At 38.8% G+C, this 27,748-nt stretch overlaps 1 protein-coding gene across 3 annotated transcripts in view; it reads right to left on the bottom strand.

The window, feature by feature from the left end:
* Positions 1–27,748, bottom strand: part of NIBAN1 (niban apoptosis regulator 1) — a 162,170-nt gene that overhangs the window by 94,414 nt on the left and 40,008 nt on the right. For all 3 annotated transcript variants that reach the window (XM_060131715.1, XM_060131725.1, XM_060131733.1), the window contains exon 2: positions 2,898–3,028. In XM_060131715.1, the coding sequence (XP_059987698.1) occupies positions 2,898–3,028 (131 nt within the window). The remainder of the gene's footprint in view (positions 1–2,897; positions 3,029–27,748) is intronic.

Here is a 27,748-nt window from a genome sequence, read left to right as displayed (position 1 = left end):
TTATTTATTTATGGCTACATTGGGTCTTCATTGCTGTGCACGGGCTTTCTCTAGTTGCGGCGAGCAGGGGGGGCAAGCGGGGACTACTCTTCGTTGCAGTGTGTGGGCTTCTCACTGCGGGGCACGGGCTCTAGGTGCACAGGCGTCAGTAGTTGTGGAATGCGGGCTTCCGTAGTTGTGGCTGACGGGCTCTAGAGCACAGGCTCAGTAGTTGTGGCGCACGGGCTTAGTTGCTCCGCGGCATGTGGGATGTTCCCGGACCAGGGCTCAAATCCATGTCCCCTGCATTGGCAGGCAGATTCTCAACCACTGCGCCACCAGGGAAGCCCAAACCTGGGCCACTTAGATCAACTGATACGCTTGTTAAAAATGCCGCCTCAATCGCTTCTCGGCCTTTTGGCTAAGATCAAGTGTAAAAATGCCGCCTCACCAACCATCCAGATAGTGGAGACTTGGTCAAACTGTGTCCCTGAGCAAGGACCCTGTGGAGCAGAGCAGCCCTCTGCAATCTACGCAGTGGACACGTAGGGCATGTAATATGAGGGAAAAACAAACTACTGTTTTTAAGCCAGTGAGATTTTGCTGTTGTCTTTTTACCATACCATTTATTACTGTATCCTGATCGGTTTAATCTTATTAATTTAAGTCCTTCATTATATTGAGTATTTTTTATTGTGGTAAAATACACATGAACACAGGATGCTTTTCCATTTATTTATGTGTTGCTTAATTTCTTTCAGCAACATTTTGTTTTCAGTGTACAGTTCTTTCATCTACATGGTTAAGTGTATCCCTAAGTATTGTATTCTTTTTTCCTTATGTTATTTTTTATTGTGGTAAAATAAATACACATGGCACAAAGTTTACCGTTTTAACCATTTTTAAGTGTACAGTTCAGTGGCATTAATTATATTCACATTGTTGTGCAACCATCACCACTATCTATCTCCAGACCTTTTTATCACCACAAACTGAAATTCTGTGCCAATTAAATAACAACCCTCTATTTCCCTCACCCCCACTCCCTTGTTACTACTATTCTACTTTTTGTCTATATGAATTTGACTACTCTGGGAAATTCATGTAAGGAGTCGTACAATATTTGTCAAAAAAAATGCAGCCTCACCCTAGACTTATATACTATATACTATACTATACTGATACTATATCAGAATCTCTGGGGGTACAGACCAGAGGTTGCATTTTTATCAAACTCCCCAAATTTTGTCAATCACTGTTTTATGGGGATGACAATTAGTTATCCCTACAAAGCCACGCTGCTGCACCTATTGGTCAACTTTCAGCAATACCTGACCTACTTATCACTCCCTCTTTCTTGAAACCCCTTCTTTACTTGACTCTGACACATTGCACTTTCCTGATTTTTTTTTTCCTACTCCACAGGCTATTTTTCTGTCAGTCCATCTTGCTGAATCTTTCTCCTTTTTCTGATCTCCAAATGTTGGAGGGGCCAGGACTTGGTCACGGAAGCTCTCCTTTTCTCTGTTTATACTTTCCCTTGATTATGTCCCATGACTTTAATACCAGTTATGAGCTAAGAACTCCCAAATTTCTATTCCCTAGCCTCAACCTCTCCACTGAGCTCCAAATCAGAGCATTCAACGACCTAGTCAGTATTTCCATGGGTGTATGTGAAATAAGTATCTTAAACATAATGTGGCCAAAAGTGAAATGATTCCCATCCACCTCTGACTCTTCTGAGTAAAAGACAAGTCCATCTGCTTATTTGCTCAAGCTAAAAGCCAAGTCATCACTGATTTCTCCCTTCTTCTATTATCTCATACCCAACCCATCAACAAGTTCTGTCAGCTCGGACTTGGACTCTTCTCACAACTGTTTCCATCACCACCCTAGTCCAATTGGCCATCATCCTTCTCTTGGACTGCTACAGTGTCTTCCTTGCCAGTTTCCAGTTTCTTCTCATGTCCCTCCCCATAGTCTATTCTCTATAGAAAGGCCAGAAAGATCACTTAAAATTATAAGTCACTCTGTATTCAATACCCTCCAATAACTTCCCATCACACTTAAAAACCTTTATTGTGGTCTATGGGCCTACATGATCTGGTCCCTATTTGTCACTCTGCATTCCTTTTTCAGCTCTCCTCCCTTGCTTATATGGCTCTCAGCACGCTAGCCTTCCTGCTATGCTTCTGACTGCTGCAAGGTCTTTGCACTTCTGTTCCATGTGCCTGGAACACTCTTCCCACAGATATTCACACAGCCTACCCTCTTATTTCACTCTAGTTTCTTCTCAGATGTCATCTCCACAGAAGGCTTCACTGACCACCTTCTCTGAAATGAGACTCCTGCTTTATTTTACTTTGTAGCATTTCTTATAACCTGATGTTCATTTGTTTATTGTCTGTCTTCTATTTGAATATTAACAGGAAAGCAGAGAATTTGTCGTGTTCTCAAGTTCTTAGACTAGGGCCTGGCACATAGTGTCAATAAATATTTTTTTAGGTTGTGGATAATTATTATAATGGAGCAAAGGAGAGAGAATAAGTTACAGGTTTAGAAGATAAAATCACATTTGATCAATGACCAAAATAAAAACACCCATAGTATGAGGCACTGAAATTATGACTTTTTTTTTACTGTACTTCACCACAGCAAGTCAGATTTCTGACGTCAAAGCATCAATGTGGGAAAAACATAGTAAAACTGAAATCATGTTCGTTTTCTTTTTATGTGGATTACACCATCAACAAGAAATCATATGTTCTAACTTCCAGGCAAATAGTTTTTTGAGCATGAAATGACTGGAGAACAGATTTTTTAAACTGTCATTCAAATTATTGCTTATTTCAGAAATATTATGGGTTATAAACCATTCTTCAGTGGGAGAAATATGGAAACCAAATTCCATGGGTTACCTTGGTCTTCAAAAATTGTGATGTTAAATCTCTTTGCTGTTCTACTTCACTGCGTACATAATTGCAGAAAGCCACAGAGTACTGGCGACTGTAGTAGGGACTGAAGTTTTTGATAGCAGCCTCAGTTTTCCCTGGAAAAATATGAAAATGAGAATTTACAAATGTAGCATCTGTCTCCATAATTCTATATATACCCCTCTAGGCTCCCCAACACCTCTGCTTCCTAGGGATTTGTTATTAGCCCACATGCCCTGAGGACTTTGATACCTGCTGCCGTGACTTCCTCCCCCTCTGGCATCGTCCTGAGAGACTTGGAGGTCCTTAAGGACCATCTATTCAGTAACCAACTTTCTTCATTTTACATTAACAACCCATTGCCATGACCATAAACTCAACCATCCTCCTAGTTCTTCTACAACCACCATTCTACCTCACCCTGTTCTCCACTTCAACTTGCTCTTCATTATCTTCTACCTCCAGTCATTCAACTTCTCCTACACAGCAATACAACAATAATCCCAGGGTTCACCATTTCAACTCTGCACACACATCATTCCATCTGTCTTCAGATCCTAAGGCTCCACTTCTAGTCCTGCTGATCCACAGCCCTGGATAAAATCAACAAACTGTTTCTTCTAGTTCTGCTCCTACGTTTCTGGTTTAAAAATTTTTTTGTTTTATTTTATTTATTTATATATTTTTTGGCTGGGTTGGGTCTTGTTGCTGCATGCGGGCTTTCTCTAGTTGTGGCAAGCTGGGGCTACTCTTCGGTACGGTGCGTGGGCTTCTCATTGCAGTGGCTTCCATTGTTGCAGAGCATGGGCTCTAGGTGCACAAGCTTCAGTAGTTGTGGCACGAGGGCTCAGTAGTTGTGGCTTGCGAGCTCTAGAGCACAGGCTAAGTAGTTGTGGCGCACAGGCTTAGTTGCTCCACAGCATGTGGGATCTTCCTGGACCAGGGCTCAAACCTGTGTCCCCTGCAATGGCAGGCGGATTCTTAACCACTGCACCACCAGGGAAGTCCCTAAAATTTTTTATGATACAGAGAATGACATAACTACTATGGGGTAGAGGTAAAAACTTTGGATTAAGAGTCTCAAGACCTAAATTCTGGTCCCAATTCTAGAAGACAGAGAAGTGAACCAGCTGTATGACCTCAGTTGTCACTCATCCTCTCTAGGCTCCAGCATCCTAACTGTAAAGGAAGATGCTCACTAGTCCACACTTTTCTTGGAATCTACGTGACAGTGAAATATAACCATGCAAGTACAGCTGCCTCACAACTGTGACCAGCAACTACAATATGACCTCTTAGCACCAGAAGAAAATAAATCTGAGGAATAATCATGTGGGAGGAGCTTGAGGACTCGAGATGGAGGGAGAGGGAGAGTCAGGCACTGGAATACTCTTGAGCTTTTCCAACCTATGCTTAACTTTAGAAAGTAGGGAAATTGCAAAGGCAGGAAAGGAGAAGGAGAAATAGGGGAGAAAGGGCAAACGGGCATTCTGAAGCAGATGAGAAATTCGCACAATATTTCAAGGACTTGCCACAGAGTATACAAATAAATACAGGTCACACTGACTGTGCTTACAAGCTGTTAGTCCTTGGAATAAGATATTAGTTTGAGAAAAAATAAACCTGATATAACATTCCAAAATATTTTAAAATACTCTCATGTGAACTTGGCATAATTTTTGTTTTCAAATTTGATATTATAGTCAACAGAGAAATATTAAAATATAAGGACATAGCTACTTATAGCTCTGTATGGTTTTTTTTTTTTTTTCGCGGTACGTGGGCCTCTCACTGTTGTGGCCTCTCCCATTGCGGAGCACAAGCTCCGGACGCGCAGGCTCAGCAGCCATGGCTCACGGGCCCAGCCGCTCCGCGGCATGTGGGATCTTCCCAGACTGGGGCACAAACCCGCGTCCCCTGCATCGGCAGGCAGACTCTCAACCAGTGCGCCACCAGGGAAGCCCTGTATGTTATATTTTATACTTATATTTATTTATAGCTGTTTAGAGCTATTACACATGTAAAATTTCAAAAATAAGTGAAGGGTTCTAACCACATAGATCAAGATACTCAATATGAGAAACTTGAATCCATAGCTGCCAACTTCTACGCCTATGGAATCATTGCCCCAAACACCCACAGTGTATAAATACTCTCTCTATAAGGAAAATCCTTCTCTAGTTTAGGCATTTAGATCTCATCATACATATGAGGTAAAGGGGAATTCTTGCTTATTCCCTCAATAAAATGACATTTTCTGGTTGCATTTATGAGCTTTAATAATTATTACTTGTAAGGTGCTTTGATACCCACTAATAATAGGTTCTGTAGAAATGCAAATAAAAGTTCCTATAATTTGAATCAGGTATACTTTTGCTAGCTTTGTGAGTTTATGGTATTACTATCAATCAGTATTTGCATAATACTTTAATATACTCAGGCTTTATGTGTCTAATTGGTTATTATTTTTTTAGCTTTTATACAGTGCATAAGGAATAAAATTCTATATACTTGTCTATAATTTTCTTGTATAGGCGTGGGACATCTTTGAGAATCCCCACAATGAGAATGGTCTCACCTCACTGAAACATATAAATGATTAACAAAATTTGCCCTTAAGATCCAAGTAACCACTATTTAGTCTAGCAGGAGAGCAGCCAGTTAATTTCTGATTAATTTTTGCACTCTTGCAAGCAATTGGATTTAAATAAAAGGAGGTGGGTGTCATTTTATGATGAGCTCTACAAAGCCTTGAAACCTGACATCCTGCCACATCACCAAGCCCCCTCAAGGATGCCCTGCTTATACTGAGATGCTACAATGCCACCACCCCCTCCCAATGTATGAGAAAAATGTTTCTGTGATTTGAATATCTGCATATACTATCAGCACAGCATCCACCAGGGAGCGTTTATAAAAAAGAGATTACAGCTTCCTAAGGGAATTAACCTAAAGACTGGTTCAAAATGTAAATAAAACAGCTAACAACATCACAAGTTCTAAGAGGAAAAGAACCTAAAGCAATTCCCAAAATGTATCTAGATTTTAGATCAAGCTGATCTAAACCCAAATAAAGGAATGCCCAGTGTAGGGATCTTGACAATTTGAGAAAACCCTGGTGTTGGGGCAAAATACCACTGTAGTTAGGAGGACGGACTCTGGAGTCAGACAGACATGGGCTGACTCTAAAGAGTCCCATCTCTGCTACTTACTAGTAGAGGGACTTCACACCAGTTACTTTCCCTCATATAAAATGAAGCCAACAAGAGTAGCAATCTCATGGATTAAGATGTTATATCATTCAATCGTAAAAAAGAAAGAAATACTGCCAATAGCAGCAACGTGGCTGGAACTGGAGAGTATTATTCTTAGTGAAATGTCAGGCTGGCAAATACTGTATGATATCACTTATATGTGGAATCTAAAAAGTAATACAAATGAATGTATATGCAAAACAGAAAGACTCACAGATATAGAAAACAAACTTGTGGTTACCAAAGGGGAGAGGGAAGGGGGAAGGACAAATTAGGGGTATGGTAATAACAGATACAAACTACTATATATACAATAGATAAGCAACAAGGATATACTGTACAGAAGAGGGAATTATACCCATTATCTTATAATAACCTATAATGGAATATAATCTGCAAAAATATTGAATCACTTTGCTGTACACCTAAAACTAACACAATATTGTAAATCAACTATACTTCAATTAGAAAAAAAGAGTAGCAATCTCATAGTGCTGTCTTTTTTTTTTTTTGCGGTACGCGGGCCTCTCACTGTTGTGGCCTCTCCTGTTGCGGAGCACAGGCTCCGTCCAGATGCGCAGGTTCAGCGGCCGTGGCTCACAGGCCCAGCCGTTCCGCGGCATGTGGGAAATTCCCGGACTGTGGCACGAACCCATGTCCCCTGCATCGGCAGGCGGACTCTCAACCACTGCGCCACCAGGGGAGCCCTCATAGTGCTGTCTTAATTACATGAAACAACACAGTAAAATAAAAGTGCTCAGCACTGCATTTGGCACATAGAAAGTTTTTGGTAATCCCTAGTAATTAAATTGATGATGAAACACCCAGGCCAACCACCCAGGGAAGGTCCTTAAACTAAACTGAGGAATCAAGGAGAAGCCAAAAGCAAGTTGTCTATTGTAACTCTTTAACTGGGGCCATCCTGCCCTGCTGCATACAGAACAGCCGTCCTACTCACTGCAAGCTCAAGACAAACATAACCTACATTTTCACAGATGTTTTAGGAACGCTTACCAGCACGTAAGAGGCCCTCAGTGCAACCTGACTTAAAACCGACTAAATCAAACATTAGCCTTAATGAGTCAAAGTGAAAAGCGAGTTAGTAGCTGTGTTACATTGAGCTCCTCTCTCCGAGCCTCAATTTTTTTATACTGAAGTATAGTTGATTTATAGTGTTGTGTTAATTACTGCTGTACAGCAAAGTGATTCAGTTATACATATATATACATTCTTTTTTTTATATTTTCCATTATGGTTTATCATAAGAGATTGAACATAGTTCTCTGTGCCATACAGTAAGAACTTGCTGCTTAATCATTCCACATATAAAAGCCTACATCTGCTAACCCCAACCTCCCACTCCATCCCTCCCCTAATCCCCTCCCCCTTGGTAACCATCAGCCTGTTCTCTATGTCTGTGATTCTCTTTCTGTTTCACAGATAAGTTCATTTGTGCCATATTTTAGATTCCACCTGTAAGTGATATCTGTGGTATTTGTCTTTCTCCGTCTGACTTATTTCACTTAGTATGATAATCTCTAGTTGCACCATGTTGCTGTTGCTGCAAATAGCATTATTTCATTCTTTTTTATGGCTGAGTAATATTCCACTGTCTATATGTACCACATCTTCTTTATCCATTCATCTGTCAATGGACATTTAGGTTGTTTCCATGTCTTGGCTATTGTGAATAGTGCTGCTATGAACATAAGGGTGCATGCATCTTTCTGAATTATAGTTTTGTCCAGATATATGCCCAGGAGTGGGATTGCTGGATCATATGGTAATTCCATTGTTAGTCTTCTGAGGAGCCTCCACACCGTTTTCCACAGCGGCTGCACCAACTTACATTCCCACCAACAGTGTAGAGGGTCCCCTTTTCTCCACACCCTCTCCAGCATTTGTTAATTGTAGACTTTTTGATGATGGCCATTCTGACTGGTGTGAAGTGATACCTCATTGTAGTTTTGATTGCATTTCTCTAATAATTAGTGGTGTTGAGCATCTTTTCATGTGCCTATTGGCCATCTGTATGTCTTCTTTGGAGAAATGTCTATTTAGATCTTCTGCCCATTTTTGGATAGGGTTGCTTCTTTTTTTGTTGTTGAGTTGTATGAGCTGTTTGTATATTTTGGAAATTAATCCCTTGTCAGTTGCATCATTTGCTAATATTTTCTCCCATTCTGTAGGTTGTCTTTTTGTTTTGTTTATGGTTTCCTTTGCTGTGCAAAAGCTTGTAAGTTTGATTAGGTCCCATTTGTTTATTTTTGGTTTTATTTCTATTGCCTTTGGAGACTGACCTAAGAAAACATTGGTACTATTTATGTCAGGGAATGTTTTGTCTATGTTCTCTTCTAGGAGTTTTATGGTGTCATGTCTTATGTTTAAGTCTCTAAGTCATTTTGAGTTTATATTTGTTTATAGTGAGGAGAGGGTGTGTTCTAACTTCACTGATTTAAATGTGGCTGCCCAATTTTCCCAACACCACTTGCTGAGGAGATGGTCTTTTCTCCATTGTATATTCTTGCCTCCTTTGTCGAAGAATAATTGACCATAGGTGTGTGGGTTTATTTCTGGGCTCTCTATACTGTCCCATTGATCTGTATGTCTGTTTTTGTGCCAGTACCATGCTGTTTTGATTACTGCAGCTTTGTAGTATTGTCTGAAGTTTGGGAGGGTTATGCCTCCTGCTTTGTTCTTTTTTTTTCAGGATTGCTTTGGCGATTACAGGTCTTTTATGGTTTCACATGGATTTTAGGATTATCTGTTCTAGCTCTGTGAAAAATGTCTGAGCCTTAATTTTGTCACCTGTAAAATGGGGATTATAAGACACCCATTTTCATAGCATTTTGCAAAGATTCAATAAGATATTCTACAGGTTAAAAAGTACCTATAGCAGTGTCAGACACTTTAGTTACTCAATAAATTTTGACTATTATTACTATTATTTAATATTCCACCATGACAGCATTCAAATAAGTGGACCATCCCACAGGCACCACACAAAATAACTTCAGCTTAAACCAGCTTGTTTCCACAGTTTCCAAGATGCTTGAGTATTGAATTGCCACTATTTAGTATAATATTCCCTTTCCTAAATTGTCTGTAAAACACAGTGCCAGGTCTTTCTCTAAAAGGAAGTTACTCAATAATATAAAGACTAGAGCCACAAAGAGCTTCTTCTGCATTTTCTTACCCAAGCATTTTTGGCACAGGCATATTTCTTCTAATCCTACTCAATTACTGCAGCATACTATGCTGGGTGTGGTGCTGCTACCATTTACTTGACCAGGCTGCACTCAACACCCTTCAGGGTGATCATCACTAATGTTAAAAGAAGCCTCCATGACAGGTCTGTCTGCAACACTTAGCTTCAGTTCAACTCTGTAAAAATAAGAAAAGTATCTTCTGGACCTCTTAAAACCATTTGAATTCATACAGACTCCAAAACTCAGCACTATTATTTGATTCCTTTTCCCTTGCTCCCATATTCAGTCATCAGGTATTGTCACTTCTACAATATTTCTTGAATCCATCTTCTTTTCCCCATTCCAACCCCCATGCCTTCAATCAAGTCTTTATTATCTTGAAACAACACTGTGAAAGTCTCTTAATCTGCCCTATCTCAGAAACACAGCTGAGCAACTATGCAAAACAAAACATAGCAAACAAACCAGAAAAACCTTTCTAGCTCTCAGTTCTAAAAGAGGAACAAAAAAGTCAAAGCCAGAGTGGGAGGGGGCAGTGCCACTGCTGATACATAAATCCTGGAGGATTATGGGAGAAAGACAAAGCTTGGTCTGTGTTGCAAAGGCAGATTCTAGGAAGTGGCCAGAGCGAGTCCAGAGTTGATGGAGCAGAACAGGAAAGGCTGAATCCACCATGGTTCCACTCAAGAGAAAGCTGACACGAATTATCAAGGCCCAGATGTTAGACTGGGGAACTGGCCTTCAGAACCAAGTCTTGCCATTAATGCTCCCAGGAAACTCTTTTGAAAGCCTTAAGAGACATACCTCATAGTCGTAGAACCATAATCCTCTGCATCCCGGCCTGACAAGTTTCATTTGACATGTTGTTGCAAGATCACATTAATTCCTTTGTAAAAACCTTCAACGTTCCCCACTGCCTAGAAAAGTAACCACTTAGCCTGACACCAAAGGCCCTGTGATCTGGCTCCCACTATCTTTTATTTCTCACCTCTCTACTCAGACTAACCCTCCTCGTCCCCTGTACATGGCCATGATTTCTCCCTCCTTTAAAGTCCAGGTGGCAATTCCAACCCAAGAAAAAGACTTTTGGGCTCTCCCCAGCTGGAAACACTCAGCTTCTTTCGTATTCTCCCAAAACTGCACCACTTTTGCTACAGCTGTTTAAATATAGCTTATCTCTCCTCCAGGGGTATAGTGTATTTAGGTACTCAGCAAATATTTGTTGAATGAATGAGAGAATGGCTAAGTAAATATTTAAGAGTAAAGCAAAGTACAGTGCATCACAATCATGAAACCCATGCTAGTACCCCAAGAAAGGAGAAAGGTCCAGTTCTCAGCCTGACTATTTATTAGTAAAACTATGCACTCTCACAGCACAATTCTTTTGTTTAAAAAAAATATCTGACTCTCACAGGTTAACTCCGTTTAAGCTTTTAGATGAATTTTGTCCCTGAAATGATAGGTGGGGAATTATTTACAAACAAAAGCTTTTCTTGGTTTGTTTGTTTTTCTTGACCAGTTTGTAGACATGGGAAATATATAAGGGCCTAGGTAAAACTTATATAAAGTCTGAAGAACCTGACAGATTTGTATATTTTCTCATTCTAGAAGGTTGTTTGTCAATATTCCAGTCCTTCAGTAAAGTATCTCAATTCTACACTTTATCAATAGTTTTCTTCCTTGAAAGATACTGTTTCTAGTGGATTATTCCTAGTTCCTTCATTATTCCCAGGGTCAAAACAATTATGGTATATTAAAAAATCTTCTCCAAAATATTCAGATTCTATGCTGTTTCAATCACTTTTAGAAATGTAGCTCATAAGTACAGCAAGATATAAAAAATCCAAGCACTATTTTTGCTATATATCCTTATCTTTTTTCAATTATTTTTTAAATAGTTGAGATTATTACATTTTGTATCCAGTTTTATTTACTTCACACTTCACCTTTGGTTTTTCCTATGATACTACAAAAAACAAAAAAATTACATTTTTCAGATGTTACATTTCTATTGTTACTATGAAGGAGAAAAATACAGAAATTAAAAAAAAAATAGGTTCCTTTTAACGAAGTGGCTGTTTCCTGAAAACTGAGGCAAATTCACACATGAGAAGAGGGTTAACTAGGCCTTTGGCACACTATCCTTTTTTTTTTTTTTAACATCTTAATTGGAGTATAATTGCTTTACGATGTTGTGTTAGTTTCTGCTTTATAACCAAGTGAATCAGCTATACATATACATATATCCCCATAACTCCTCCCTCTTGCATCTCCCTCCCACCCTCCCTATCCCACCCCTCTAGGCGGTCACAAAGCACCGAGCTGATCTCCCTGTGCTAGGTGACTGCTTCCCACTAGCTAGCTATTTTACGTTTGGTAGTGTATATATGTCCATGCCACTCTCTCACTTCGTCCCAGCTTACCCTTGCCCCTCCCCGTGTCCTCAAGTCCATTCTCTACATCTGCATCTTTATTCCTGTCCTGCCCCTAGGTTCATCAGAACCACTTTTTTTTAGATTCCATATATATGCATTAGCATACGGTACTTGTCTTTCTCTTTCTGACTTACTTCACTCTGTACGACAGACTCTAGGTCCATCCTGGCACAGTATCTTAAAACCTTTCTAGGTTTCAGGTGAAGATTAATTTGGGAGAATGACAGAAGTAGCTCTGAAAATAAAATATTTTTAATATTTATAAAAGTATAATAATATCCACTATTGTTTATTTTCCCCAGAGTTTCTCAGATTATAAAAGTTTAAAAGTCCTGATGAGTTATAACATCAGCTTTAGTTTCAGGTTTCTAAGCACCATCACTTTGCACCTTAGGGTGGAGATATCAGAAATCCCAATTCACAATACAAAGGTGCAAAAATCTAATTACACAAAATACTGCCCAAGGGCTCTCTCTTTCTTCTAGTAAATGCCTTAGAGAATGGGGATAAATTGGATTCTCCATAATTGAACTAAATGATGTTTTATTTTTTAAAGCGCATTTATTATTGGTGCTTGAGTGACAGGTTTTCTTAACAGACTTTACTACAAAAATTCTTCATGGGCAGCACTGATGCCAGCAGGTCCCTGTATCCTAGCTGGCAGAAACTCCACTTTGAGTTAAAAATGAGACATATAAACCAACTAAAGTTCTCTATGATTTACTTCAGATATTAATCCACAGAAGAGAAGCACACACTTATGCTCCCAAGAGCTTCTATTTAATATATCAGAGTCATGCCAGGACCCTCCCCGGACTCAGAAAGCATCTGCATAGAAAGCAGATATACTTAGGAACAAACAATAAAACAGTTTCCTTGTTTCCAAAACTTACACTCATAGAAATCCTAAACTCTGAGTGTACTTGCCCTTGGACTGTTAGAGACCCTCATTTTTTTCCAATCCCTATTCTAAAAGCAGGCGCATTATCTTTAATATAGCCACAAAGCTTAGCCCATTAAGGCATTCAGGGAGTCCACATGTACTTACAGGTGCTACGTAAGGGGCCAGGCACCAGCTCCAGTTGGTGAGGCAGAAGCAAAAATGGTGTTTTCTACAAATGATCACAGCCACTGAAATGAACGAAGGTTCCCATCTGCACTACATATTTAGTAGAACAATACTTTGACAGGTTAATATAAGAGAAATGGGAGGAGCTATCTATGGGGGGAAAAACACACTACCATATTATATTACAATCCTCACTACGTTGACTCTAAGGAAAAATAAAAATCCTACTGTGGTCAGCTATTCAAGAGAACAGATTTTTAGAACTTGTAGGACCTTAAGTCTGGTTTCCTCTTTTTTAGGGGAAGAAACCAACTGCAGTGTTAGAAAAATACATATGCCTGTACTTTTATGCACACATTTTTCTTTAGCCATAATTAGATGGAAGCTAACTTTAAATTTTCTTCCATTTCATTTGGGAAAAGTGCTTGGAAATTTTCAAGATTATTTTGCCATTACTTCACAGCATGCCTCCAATTTCCTCATGACACATTTGATGAGAATAAATCATGTTTATTTTGCTACTTCTCTAAATTGTCTAATTTCCCCTAAGGAAGTTGCTGATTGGCTGTCTTTTTTTATTTTTAAAAAAAGGAGAGGGAAGAGTGTGAAAAAGAAAATTAAACCAATCTGATACAGCTACTTTTTCAGAAAGCATCGCAAGAACTATGAATTTAGGAAGAATACTAATATTTTGCCCATTAAACAATCTTTTTTGGTTTTGAAGAAAATATAAAACTGAAATGCAGAAACTGAAAAAATGAAATCTGCTTTGCTCTTTTTGAGTCTAATTAGGGTTATTAAAGTTTTTGCACATATTTCATCAGAGGCTCTCAGGTTATTCCAAAATCCTGAAGATAATCTTTGCTTTGAGATTGCAGCCATGCAAATGAATACAACATGCACATTAATAGAAGTCAGGCCATACTTAAATGAAGCAACAAGCTTAGGAATGTTACTAAGTGATTCCGTTTCCAACATAATAGGTTCTCTGGTGTCTCCTTCAGATTCTCTTTTATTTTCCTAACTATGCCCTTTCTTTTTTCTTATTTTATTCCACTTTTCTTCTTTCTGCACAGAAGTATGTTTGTCTGAAATGCTTTCTGTTACAGTTTTTACTTCTTCTCTTCAAGAATTTATGCTATTGGGCTTCCCTGGTGGCGCAGTGGTTGAGAGTCCGCCTGCCGATGAAGGGGACACAGGTTCGTGCCCCGGTCCGGGAAGATCCCACATGCCGCGCAGCGGCTGGGCCCGTGAGCCATGGCCGCTGAGCTTACACTCCGCAACGGGAGAGGCCACAACAGTGAGAGGCCCACGTACGGCAAAAAAAAAAAAAAAAAAAAAAAAGAATTTATGCTATTAATGCAAAAAAAAAAAAGGAAAAATTCAAGAAAACTATGTTTGGGACCCAGATACGCTTGTGCTTTGTTAGTCTGGGGAGACAGGTAACAATAAGAAGGAGTGGACTTTCCTATAAAATGAAAGGTGGCATTGCTAGGTTTGGGAAAGTCCAGGAAAACTTCATGAACTAGTCAACATTTCTGCAGGCCAGCTAACTTTCTGAAACCATTTACAAGGTAGATAAAGTACTCATTAGGGAAAATTATTTTAGCATGATCTAACTTATCCTCACACAAATTTCAGAACTGCCAAAATGGTTCTGACCCCTGTCCACTTGATTCAGTCAGGCACTGAGTCCTCTGAATACAATTTTCTTGATGATAACTCAAACACCTTCAACTTTGCTTTTTTTGACAACCTAATGACAGCCAGCCAGTATATCAGTTAATCACTAAATTTAAAAATTCTTGAGTAATGTACGCTAGTGAAAAATTAACTAAAAGCTATTGTATGTGATGCTCTAAAAACAGAAACAGAAAAACCCCACCAAAAATCCCAACAGTACTATCTAAATAGTACCAGGTTATTTAAAGTCACACATTTTTACTGTGGGAATTGCTCTTCCATAAAGTGAATTCGCATGGCGCTTAATAAATGTGCTAGGACCTCGTACGATTAGCTCTGCTTGGAGTCCAAGCCTCACAGGTAATTCACTTACTCTAAACTAGCATTATATGCACCAAGGGGGTTAAATATGAAGTAGAACTGTAAATAACTGAGACTACCTTCCACAATAGCCGTACAAAAGCAACTTGAGTCCATCTGGACAGTAGCACAGACATGCCAATGTCAGTCACATTCCAACTTCCATATATTGATGAAAAGACCAAAGATTACAGACTTCTAGAGCTGGATGGGATCATAAGGGTCATTTCCAACCTTTTCCTATTTTCAGAACAAGAAATTAATTGGCCCATGGTCACAAAACTAGTTAGTAATAGAACATTTATGAAAAATTTTAAAGATCATTGTCAATGTTTTTAACAAAGTTTTTCTCTCTACTAAGACTAACTGATTTTTATGGAGGAATTCAAGCATTCCCTTTTTATTAATGGAGGAATGTAAGTACTCTTTTGCAATACAAACCACATTGTCAAGAAGCCTTGTGAAATTATCTTAAATTTAGGTAGAAAGATGTTGTTATGTTTAATCTTATGTGTCCACTTTAGTGGGCCATGAGATGCCCAGATATATGCTCAAACATTATTCAGGAGGGTGTCTTTGAGGGTGTTTCTGGATGAGGTTAGTATCTGAATAGGTAAACTGAGTAATGAATATTGTCCTCCCCAATGTGGGTGGACCTTATCCAATCAGTTAAAGGCCTAAATAGAACAAAAAGGCTGCGTAAGAGGGAATTTCCTCCTGCCTGACGTTTGAGCTGGGACATTTGTCTTTGCTGGCCCCTGGACTTAGACTGAAACAGCTCCTCCTGGATCTCTAGGCTGCCAGCTTTCAAACTGGAGCTACAACATCAGCTCTTCTGGGCGTCCACTTTGCTGCCCTCAGATCTTGGGACTCATTAGTCTCCAGAATTGTGTGAGTCGATTCCTTATTTAAAACATCTCTCCTGTCTCTCTCTCTCTCTCTCACCCTAATACAGATATAATCAATTGAAATACATTATTGAATCCTCACAAAAGTCTCAATTTATTTCATTAAATGTATATTAAATTGTTGGGTCAACAAGTTAAAAGTAATGAAAATGTCTAGGGCTTCAATGTAATGAGCTCTAAATTTTTCAGTAGCATCTGCAAGCCAGTGTGTTTCAGAATACTCTCTGAAACACATGGAATCTGTATTTAAAACATTCCACTAAGTGATTTATGAAGGACAGTAAAAGCATTTGGCTCAGCTTCATCCAATTGGCAGAGGTTGCCAGCAAGCAGGCAGAGACCCAGCAAAGCTCTGGGTACAGGGGGAACAAGCTGACCTTATCTGAGTACCCCTTAATCTCATTCAGGTGTTCCAATTAAGTGGTATCACTGTCTCAATTAAAGCTGCAGTCTCTATTGGCTAATGCCATAAAACTCCCTGGGAAATACACTAATTAGGTAGATTTTCTTATCTGCTGATTAAGAATCTGTTTTGCACCAAATCAAGGTTGAAACTTACTATGGACCAACCCCATCATCTGTAGGATATTCAAAATGTCTTTAACAAAGTTCCTCTCATCTCTTCTCTATATTCTACTTTATCTGAGACAAGAGATGAGGTATGTTGAATCACAGACCACTAATAACAAGGGTTTTGTATATGTGTATATTTCAATTATGAACCATTTCAACATAATGAACAATAAAGTGAGTAACATATATTCCCACTATCCATCTAAATAAATTTTACCATTACACCATATTTACCTCAAAAAATTTTTAAACAAAACACTACAGCTAGAGCAAAACAAATGCCGTATGCTAAGACATATATGTGCAATCTAAAGAAAAAAGTTCTGATGAACCTAGTGGCAGGGCAGGGACAAAGATGCAGACATAGAGGATGGACTTGAGGACATGGGGGTTGGGGGGGAGGGTAAACTGGGACGAAGTGAGAGAGTAGCACTGACATATATACGCTACCGAATGTAAAATAGCTAGTGGGAAGCAGCCACATAGCGCAGGGAGATCAGTTCGGTGCTTTGTGACCACCTAGAGGCGTGGGATAGGGAGGGTGGGAGGGAGGCTCAAGAGAGAGGGGATAAGGGGACATATGTATACATATAGCTGATTCACTTTGTTATACAGCAGAAACTAACACACCATTATAAAGCAATTATACTCCAATAAAGATGTAAAATAAAAAGAGCATCAAGGATTGCCAGCAGCCACCAGAAGCTACAAAAAGGCAAGGAAGGATTCTTCCCCAGAGCCTTCAAAGATCATAGCCCTATTGACACCTTGACTTTGGACTTCTAGCCTTCAAAACTGTAAGAGAATAAATTTCTGCTGTTGTATGACAAAAAAAAAAAAAAAAAGGAAGAAGAAAGAAAAGGCAGGAGAGTCATAAAGTGCTTCCAGTAAAAGTAGAACATATGTCCAAGTACCTTATTAATTAACTGGAGTAGAGAAATTGGGTATTATTGATAGAGGGATATAAAATGAAGTGAAGGCATTTCTTTCTAACTCTTAAGACAGGGCATATTTGACCATATTTCCATGTTGATGAGAAAGATCCACAATGAGGAATGCTTGCAAATACATCCTTGCAACAGTAGTACACATTTTTCACAGTCTATGAAACATATATTTCACTGTGTCTTCAATGAAATAAATGAAAAAAATTTAAGAGGTAAAAAGGGGTATGCTGGGCTTCCCTGGTGGGGCAGTGGTTGAGAGTCCGCCTGCCGATGCAGGGGACACGGGTTCGTGCCCCGGTCAGGGAAGATCCCACATGCCGCGAAGCCCATGGCCACTGAGCCTGCGCGTCCGGAGCCTGTGCTCCGCAACGGGAGAGGCCACAGCAGTGAGAAAGAGGCCCGCGTACCGCACAAAAAAAAAAAAAAAAAAAAAAAAAAAAAGGGGTATGCTAATGACCTTACTTTGTAATTACTTCATTTCCCATGCATCTGAAAATATATGTAGATCTTTTAGCCATTTACTTTATCTCAAATTATCTGAGTCCTTTGATTTACACAGTAGGATCAGAGAATTTTTACTCCTGATTTTGATTGCAGTCTTTCAAACAAAGAATTGGCGTTTTTTAACAAAGTGGCTCTTTGCCTTTTCGTCATTTTATGTATGTATAGATGTACTTGAGGAGAAATAAGAGTGTATATAATTTTGTGTGGTCAAATTTATAAATCAGTCATACTGTGTTCTCTCAAAAAAATACTAGGATCAGGGATTTATAAACTGAATTTTAATTGAATACCTAATACACAGTAAATGCTATAATGAATACACTTGATAATTTAAGCAACTTTACCTATGGTTTTTATTTATCTTTTTGAAATTTGGTACAGTTGTCAAAATATTACATCTTGAAATAAACCAGTAACCCTGAAAAACAAACAAACAAACAAAGACTACAGCTACATTTTTAGCCCCCTTTACCCTGCCTCACAACACTACTAGGCACCACTATACTCAAAGTGATGTTGATTCCTTTAAGGCATTTTAGACTCTTACAAACATGCGTAGGTATCCATATGAAACTAATAGCATTGTTATGCATATTTTCAAACTTGATTCTACCTGTCATTCTGCAGCTTGTTTTCTTCACCCATATTATGGCAGATAGGTAGACGTCATATGTCATATACATATACATAAGGTATTTAATTCTAGCTTATTCATTTTAACTGCTATCTATACTTCTAACGTATACTACAATGTATCTCCTTGTTGATGGACCTCTCACTTGTTTCCTCTTGCTTTGCTCTTATAATCAATGCTGGTGTGAATATTTACGGTGCAAATACACAAGAGTTTCTCTAGCGTTGAGTGTAGAATTCTGGAGCAAAATGTGAGCATTTTTACCTGACTTGGTATTGCCAAATTTCTCTCCAAAGTGACTGTGGAATTCATATCCCACCAGCTGAGTACAAGAGTTTCCTCCTCGCACGTCATTAGAAACTCTAGGTATTGTCCCACTACACATCTTTGTCTATTTTGATATGTGAAAAAATGGTGCTTTAATTTACATTTATCAGATTACTAGTGAGTTGAGCATCTTTTCATACATTTATTGGTCATTCAGGTTTCTTATTCTGTGAATTCACACCCTCTCTCCATATGTATTCTTACTGATGTGCAGGCATTGTTTATCAATTTTAGGTGTGAATCCTTCTCAGATATAAACGTTTCAGTTGTTTTTTCCCAGTCTGTGGCTTGCCTTTTCCCATTGATTATAGTGTTGAACAAAAGTTTTAAAGTTTAATGAAGTCAAATTTAACTATCCTATCCTCTCTGGTTTGTAATTTTAGGGTCTGGTTTAAGAAATCCTTCCTTACTATTTTCTTTGTAAGGATGTTTTCCTATATTTTCTTCTAAAAGTGCTTTAGCATTAAGCTTTTACAACCTGGAATTAATTTTTGTGTAGAATATGATTTAGGAATCCATACTTTTTCCTATAGATAACTAATTATTCCAGCACTATTTATTGAATAGTCCACATTTCTCCCAATATGTATAACCACAAATGATATGTATCAAGCTCCCATACATATCATGGGCTGTTTTTGCACCCTCTACTCTGATCCATTTGTCTATTGTCTATCCCTGTATCATTAGGCTAAAGAGTAATTGCATTTTACACTTGCAATTGCCTTTCCAATTCAATCCGATAAATAATTAGCTCCTTTTATGCTTAAGGTTCTTCCCAGGTACTACAACTGTTAAAGCCAAGTAAGAGTCCATGAGGTCAAGGAGCAGACAGCCTAGAAAAGAGAAATAAGTTGTATTCAAGTGACTATGACATAAGGAAGACTATGAGAAGCATTAAAAGAAAAGCATCAAAAACATGGTTTCTGCCTTCATAAAGGAGGGATGTTTGACTGGACCATTTAAGTTTTTAGGTTTTTGGTGAGTGGAGTGGAGATGATGAGATTATCAGCTATGAACTTTGCACTCCCTTTGACATTATATGGAGTTCTAGGGCTTCTACTGTTGTACAACTAGATATCTCCTGAAATGAGATCCTTGAGCCTGGAGTGCCCCATAGAAGGGATCCTTGTTCTACCCTCCTAAGTGCAGAATGTATGACAGCCAGGTGCTTATGAGAGTGTGTAGGAAGAGCTAAAATAATGTTCAAAGAAGTATACGAGCGCTAAGAAAATAATAATAGTTAGCATCCTAAACCCTTTATGTTATTAACTTATCTAATATACCTATTTTACAGATGAGAACATTAAAGCAGAGAAGAAATGCTTATAGTTTGGGCAAAAGTAGAAATTGAATTGTTTTGAATCTTGCACATCTCAGAAATAGCAGAATTCTGAGGATCAAAGGAACAATTCATGTGGAACCTGGCAAAGTGCCTGGTACATTATAAGCCCTCAATAATTAGTAGCAAATATTTGAAAAAGTGCCATTAAAAAAATTGTGAAATGGCCCTTCTAGTCCCTATTGAGAATCACTGACCTTGAATGATTTCTTTTTTATCTTTCATTCATTTTATTTTTAATTGTGTTTATTTTATTACATAGGTAATATTCATACAGTTCAAAAATAAAATATAAAAAGATATACTTTGAGATATCTTCCTCCCACCCCATCCTTGTCTATTCCATTTCCACCTGTCTCTTAAATGCAATCACTTTTATTAGTTTCTTATATATCTTTCCTGTGTGTGTGTGTGTGTGTGTGTGTATATTCTGATTTTTACCTATGCATTATGCAAAGGTTAGCATATTTATACACTGCTTTGAAACTTGCTTTTTCATTTAACAGCATATCCTGAAGACTTTTCAATATCAATACACAGAAAGTGTCCTCATTCCTTTTTTTAACTTTTGCATGGTATCCCATTATATGGATAAAGCAGTTATTTAATTTGATGATTTCTTGAAGTGTGGGCCCTACACCAGCCTCATCAACATCACTTAGAAACTTGTTAGACATGCAAATTCTCAGGCCCAGCCCCAGACCTACTGAATCAGAAACTCAAGGAGTGAGGCCCAGCAAACTGTGTTTTAGCAAGTCCTACAAGTGATTCTGATACACAGTGAAGTTTAGAACCATCGGTCTATTCAGTCCTCTACTGATGGATACTTGGACAGTTTCCTCTGTCTAGTGTAAGCAATGTGGTAATGAATCATCTTATATGTGTCTTTTGTACCTGTGCAAGAATGTACATTAAAATGTACACTGTACAGTCTCACAAAAGAAGAGTGGTAAATGGTAGGTATATGTAACTAACACTGTTTTTATACTTCCTTATAACAATTTAGGTGCATCCATTTCTTTTCTATACATTGCAGATTCTTGTAGGCCAGCCTGGAAACCAAACAGTTATAAGTTGTTTCTACAGGAAAAGGCCTTCTTAAATCCAAATCACTGACTTATAATTGAAACATTTGGAGTACATGAAGGACTATCTAGATATGAGAAGAGAAGCTGTTACTTCCACTTTGCAAAAGGGAAACACTTTAAAAGGAGGTTCTCTCTTGAACAAGATGAACTTCTGTGGTTGACTGAATGTAGATCAGAGGTGGACGCCTCCTGTGGATGCAAACTTGACTTACTGTGTAATCAGATCAGTGGCTGTCATCTGTCCGCAGTCCCCCAAATAGGTCACCATTTGAGGTTAACACCAAGCACTCAGAGGGCTCATTTGGTTTCAGAACTAAGGCCCTAAATGAGAGACTTCTGGGGTTTCAGATACAGCTGAAGAAAGCTGGCTCAGTCTCAGCACTGAGCAGATCCTCAAGCCTTTCCCTTGGGCGGATTCTCCTGAACAAGGCTGGACTTACAGTGGCCAAAAATTCTGTTTCAGAGAGGTGTGCATCCAAATACCCATTAAGATGGTTCCACCACTTATTCATTATATGACCATAGGCAAGTTACTTTATCTCTAGGGCAGTGTCATTTAATAGAAATTTCTGCTACGATGAAGATGTCCTACATCTGTTCTACGTAGTATGGTAGCTACTAGTCACATGAGACTACTGATTATTTGAAATGTGGCTAGTGTGACTGAGAAACTGAGTAATATTTCAGTTACCTATAGTTACCTTTAATTTGAATAACCATGGCTAGTGGCTACCAAGAGTACTGCAGCTCTAGAAAATCTTCATGTCTTCATTTCAAAATGGGGATTAAAAACCACCCATCTCAGTGTTTTCCTTCATCTTTCTGCTCATAAGATTCTCCTAGGCTGCCTGATTAAAACAACAACAAACAAACAGAAAATTCCATTTCCTACATCAGACCTACTGAATTGGAATGTACTCAAGAAAGGCTAGAGATCCTGTACCTTCAATATCTTCTTCCAGTTGATTCTTATGATCAGACGAGTTTGGTATTTAATAATAGCATTATAATGAAGAGTAGATATGGATGCCTGCACAGTACACATCCCAGAGAGAGAAGAATCTGGTTCTGGAGAAGTCAGTTTGTTGTATAAACACATGTGCTCACTAATATCTAAAGTACTGAAGGGGATCAGAATATGCAACAAAAAAATATGCTACTTTGACATAAGGATTATTTTGAGCTGAAAGCAGTTAAGAAGCAGCAAACACAGAAAGAGCTCTTTTCCCTTCCCCTATCCATCTAAAAGCAGGACATAAATTTCCCTTTGTGAATGTGTTCCCCTTCGCATCTCCCAAGAGGGAGAAAACAACCATTAACACTGGAGAAAGAAAGTTAGCACCAAAATGGGTCTGTACAAACAAACCTTACTAAGATAAACCTTGGGACTTCCCTGGTGGCGCAGTGGTTAAGAATCTGCCTGCCAATGCAGGGAACACGGGTTCAAGCCCTGGTCCGGGAAGATCCCACATGCCGTGGAGCAACCAAGCCCATGCACCACAACTACTGAGCCTGCGCTCTAGGGCCCACATGGCTCAACTATTGAAGCTGGCGCACCGCAACGAAGAGGGCAATGAGAAGCCCGCGCACTGCAACGAAGAGTAGCCCCTGCTCGCTGCAACTAGAGAAAACCTGTGTCCAGCAACAAAGATCCAACGTAGCCAAAGAGAAAAAAATTTATAAAAAATAAAATAAACCTTAACTTTCATTATTTTCCCCCATATATTTACCTTCCCACAATTTACTGCCCTAGAAGCCCAAATCCCTTTTCCTTTGTCTTGTCACTTCTCCACAAATTTATCACCCTTTGTTAAGGTGGTATAAAAGCCCCAAATTCTAACTACCCATCTGATACTCAATACTGAGTTGAATATATGTGAATTGCACACTTAAATAAACTATTTTTTCTCCTGTTATTGTCTCTTGTCAGTTTAAATCATAGGCCCCAGCCACTGAATTTAAGAGGGTAGAGGAAAGTTGCTGCTTTTTTCTTCCTCCCCTACGGCACCCAATTCAAAGCTCTCTGACATATGGTAAGACAGTGTAGTACTTCTGGGGGTGGGGGATATTCCAGAAGGCTGAGGGCACTTTATCAGTTTTCCTTTGTTTGTTGTAATGGAAAGGAATAGAATAATATAAGCAATGAATCTCTTAATGGTAGCTTTAAGGCTGGATGATCTTGACGCTATTGGATGGGGTAAATTATTTTGGAAATTTGGTGAAGGAAGTTGGAATGGGGAGGTAAGAGAAAACTAATATGTAATTATACCACCAAGATAATTTGAAAAACAGATGTAAAAGAGGGATGGGGATAGAGAAAAGTTGAAAGAAAAATCTTTTATAGCAAAAAGTCTCTTTAATGTCAAAGTTGTTAACTTTATGAAATAGAAAAAAGAAGGATCTCAGTAGGATTAAAGGATGGCTTTTTGTCAAATAGCCTGCATTCTAGTCCATTCCTAAATTTGTTGCTGTTTCAATGAATATATTACATAACCACCAAAGGGAATTCTGAAATTTCAATATAGTTCCAGAAATCTGTGAACATTCCCATTTTGCAGATGTGGAATTCATCTGCTCATTTACTTTCCTTAAGGGAACATAATGACATTCTTTCAGAGTACTTGAAGCTCTCCTAATAAAAGATACAAACAGTACCAGAAAGTTTGTTATTTGTAGAAGAAACATCATAAGCTAATAAATGTGTCTATTATTGCTCTGTGGGCTCTTCTCATCAAGGAGACTGATCTGGAATAGTATAAATAGATACCATTGGGTCTGCTTTATAGTAGATATACAGAAACAGGAATAAAAGATGGTAATTTGGGGAAGAAGAAAGCTGCAATGAGGTAAATAAATATATATGTGTAAAGCTAAAAGAAGCTCAGGTTGGGAACTTCACTTGAATTTCCATTTTAAATTTCACTTTAATTGTAACATGTAAATTATAATGTTAGGCTAAACTGCAAATTTTGACTTTTACTACTACAGTAGATGGGAGATAACCTAGCTATGAGCAAAAATGTAAAAGAATTCATTAATTCTTCTTTATCCCTTTTAAATAATGATTTATGTTAAAAAACCAAATAAATTATATATAATTTGGTCTAAAGCTTTAAAATGAGGCATTTTTAAAAGTAAAATATTTAATTTCCAAGATAAGACTGGAGGTTGTTTGTTCCATCTAATATAATAACAAAATATTAATATTTTATATTATAATAATATAACAAAAATAAATATTTTTAGTGAATGAATGAACTCGCTAAGTATGAAAACACTACTCTTTTGCCCACAACATCCTCTCTTCCTTCTTCCTCATTCATATTCTCTTTCTGTCTCTCTCTGTCTCTCTCTCTTTCTTCGTTTAAACCTAATATTCTACTATTCACCTCCCACCCCTTAGACACTTGCCTGTCCTGATTCTCCCAACCAACCCCTAGAATGCCTCCAAGCTTAACTTCCTGCACTACCTATCCGAGCACTCTGGGATACCATGATTTACCCTTTAATACCACAGTCAGGAACACCTTTTATTTTCTTACCCCTAACTATCTACAAAATCTGCCACATCAGTTTCTAGCCCTGGATCAACTCCTCTGCCCACTTTCTCCAGCTGCTTCTTGCAGCCTTCCCAGCAGTACGGAAGACATCACAAAGCCGTGCATTTGGCTCCACTACAAACAAATGAGCTTCAGTCTGGGCTGGACGCATCACTATTCAGCAAACCTCTTCTCATCCTTGGTGACTGCCTCTTCCACTCTCCACAGCAGCTATTGCATCTTCATCAGTATCCTCACTCCCTCCTCCAATTTCCCTTTACTCTCAGACTTCCTTTTCTTAAGAAAATAGAGATAACAAGTGTCACTTCTCTCATATCCACTTCCAAGTTCATCTCATTGTCAAATATACTTTCCTCCTTCCTGCCTGTCTCAAAGGAAGACATCCCAACTTCTTCCTCCAAACTCTTACCCCATCAACTATGTCCTTTTTCTTGCATTGTCATTATCTTCCTCTCCACTGGTTTTTACCTCTAAGCCCACAAATGTGCTCAACTCCTGAAACAAAAACAAACCAAAGCAAAAAATCCACTTCCAAATCCCTCACCTCCTATCTACTTCTTAATCAGCCACTTTCCCCCTTAGAAACACAACCCCAAACCACAGACTATACACCTTGATGACTCACCCATGTATGTCTATCATCCCACCCTCTCCTGAACACTGTCATATATTTCCAACCGTTTCCTCCTAACGACTCCACATGGATGTCCTTAGAGGCACTTCAAACTTGCTTCTTATGTCACTTAACAGATCCACCATTACCTGGGTGCCTGTAGTAGAAATCTCAGTCATCCTTTCCTCCTTTCGGTGCTACAGACACCAAATCCTTCCCATTTGACCTCAGGAATCGCTCCCAATTGCAGCCCTGCTACCAGTGATTGTTCAGACCCTCATCTCCTGCAAGAACAATTCCTGGGCTCCTATCTTGTCTCCTCCCTCTGACCTCTCCCTTTTCAAATCTGTTTTTCACACCACCAATAAAGGTAACGTCATGAAAAGTGCTGATCAGACCCCTCCCCTGGTAAGAACTATCTTGGGCTCTTCAGGCCTTTCTCAAGTTGTCCCCAGCCCTCCTCTCCAGGCTCTCCTCTATCCACAGAGCACAGTGTGCACTGGCTACGCCACGTTCCCCACTGCTGTTGAACATGTGCATCTCTGACCCTTTGGCTCTACCGTTTGCTCTTCTTTTTTTTTTTTTTTTACATCTTTATTGGAGTATAATTGCTTTACAATGGTGTGCTAGTTTCTGCTTTATAACAAAGTGAATCAGTTACACATATACATATGTTCCCATATCTCCTCCCTCCTGCATCTCCCTCCCTCCCACCCTCCCTATCCCACCCCTCCAGGTGGTCACAAAGCACCGAGCTGATCTCCCTGTGCTATGCGCTGCCTCCCACTAGCTATCTATCTTACACTTTGTAGTGTATATACGTTCGCTCTTCTTGGAACCCGTAGGTCCAAACTCCTATTCATCTTCAAAGTCAAATTGAAAACCTACCCTGAAGCTTCTCATGACTTTCCTTCACCCACCACCTCAGTCAGAATTAATTGCGCCCTTTTGTATATTTACAACCCAAATTGAACCCCCAGTTTTCCCCTTTCCACTGTAGTGTACTGTAGTGTAGTTAATTGTTTACATTCCCTCTTTCGCCAGTACAACAGCTCAGTGAAAACTCCTGAGAGCCTAGAGAGGTTAGTACCAGGCATGTAGTATGCCTCGATAAATATCTGAGGAATGGATATTGTAGATATCAGCTCTATTTTGAATGCATTTTCTGCCCATCCTCCCAACATCCATCACCACAGGACTAAGGAAAAAGCAAGTAGAAAATTAATTTGGCAAACAAATGGAACATTTACACCAACATTTAAATTTGTAAGTATCTCTAGAATTCTTTAGAAAGCTCCATTCCAAAACTGTTCTGTTTCTTGCATACTGTGGAGGAAGTCTTCATTTAAATAATAATTTGTCAGAAAGAGTCATTCTAAAGCAATATGCTTAGCTATGCAGGAATTTAGTACGAGACAAATTGCAAACAAACAAAATCAGTAATCTTAAGTATTTAGGTAGCTGGTACAAACTGGACTGTCGTGACCTCCTGACGAATCAGGCTGATCTGCTCCCCACAGCCTGGGGCTCCAGAAGAGGAGCTCACAGAGGCAGCATTTTATTCCTTTTCTCCAAATCTGATCTGAAGTTTACTGTTCTACTGGGAACAAATCATCAAAGCTACACATTTACAAAGAAAGTTGTGAGGTAGAAATTTAGATTAAGACCATGCTGAGGTGGCACAAAAATACTTAGTTGATTTAATCCCATTCAGCATGAAGTGCGGGGCAATCAAGTTTAAACAGTGTGAACATTTGAAATTCACTTCTTATTGGAAAATAACCCCAAATTTATGCTGGAAATAATTTTAAAAGAGAGACCTTTAGGAAGAAAAGAAGTGAGCTCCTCTGTCATCTGTTCTGCTGTTTTCCATGAAAGGTTTCTATGGTGCTTTGGACTTGTCTATATTTGGGTAATGGCAACAGGTGAGGCATAAAGAGCAGCTGCAAATTGACTCCCTGGGGGAGAGGGAAATTCTGCAAACATCCTAGGTAATGAGTATAAAACATATCTCTACACACAATGCCTTCTATGAGTCACAGGCTCTTTAAAAATCTCCAGATAAACAAACAAATAAAACAAACACTAAACAATAACCACAAAAAAAAAATTAACCAAACATACTCAAAAATAATTTTAAGATTGAAGGAATTTCCCTTAGGAGGGAAAGAGATGAAAGTCTTCTCTCAGTTACCCAGGGCTAGAAAAAAATATCTATATATATTTGTTATTAAGGCTTTAAATAAATAACACCTGCCAACCAAAGCCAGGGAAATGAATGCACAGGAAATGAGGCAAACTTTAAAGAGGAAGTGGTTTTGAGCTGTCAA

Source organism: Lagenorhynchus albirostris, chromosome 2 (assembly GCF_949774975.1).
Source record: "Lagenorhynchus albirostris chromosome 2, mLagAlb1.1, whole genome shotgun sequence".
Taxonomy (NCBI): domain Eukaryota; kingdom Metazoa; phylum Chordata; class Mammalia; order Artiodactyla; family Delphinidae; genus Lagenorhynchus; species Lagenorhynchus albirostris.
Note: the sequence above shows the minus strand (reverse complement) of the source record. Positions and strands in the feature narration are given on the sequence as shown.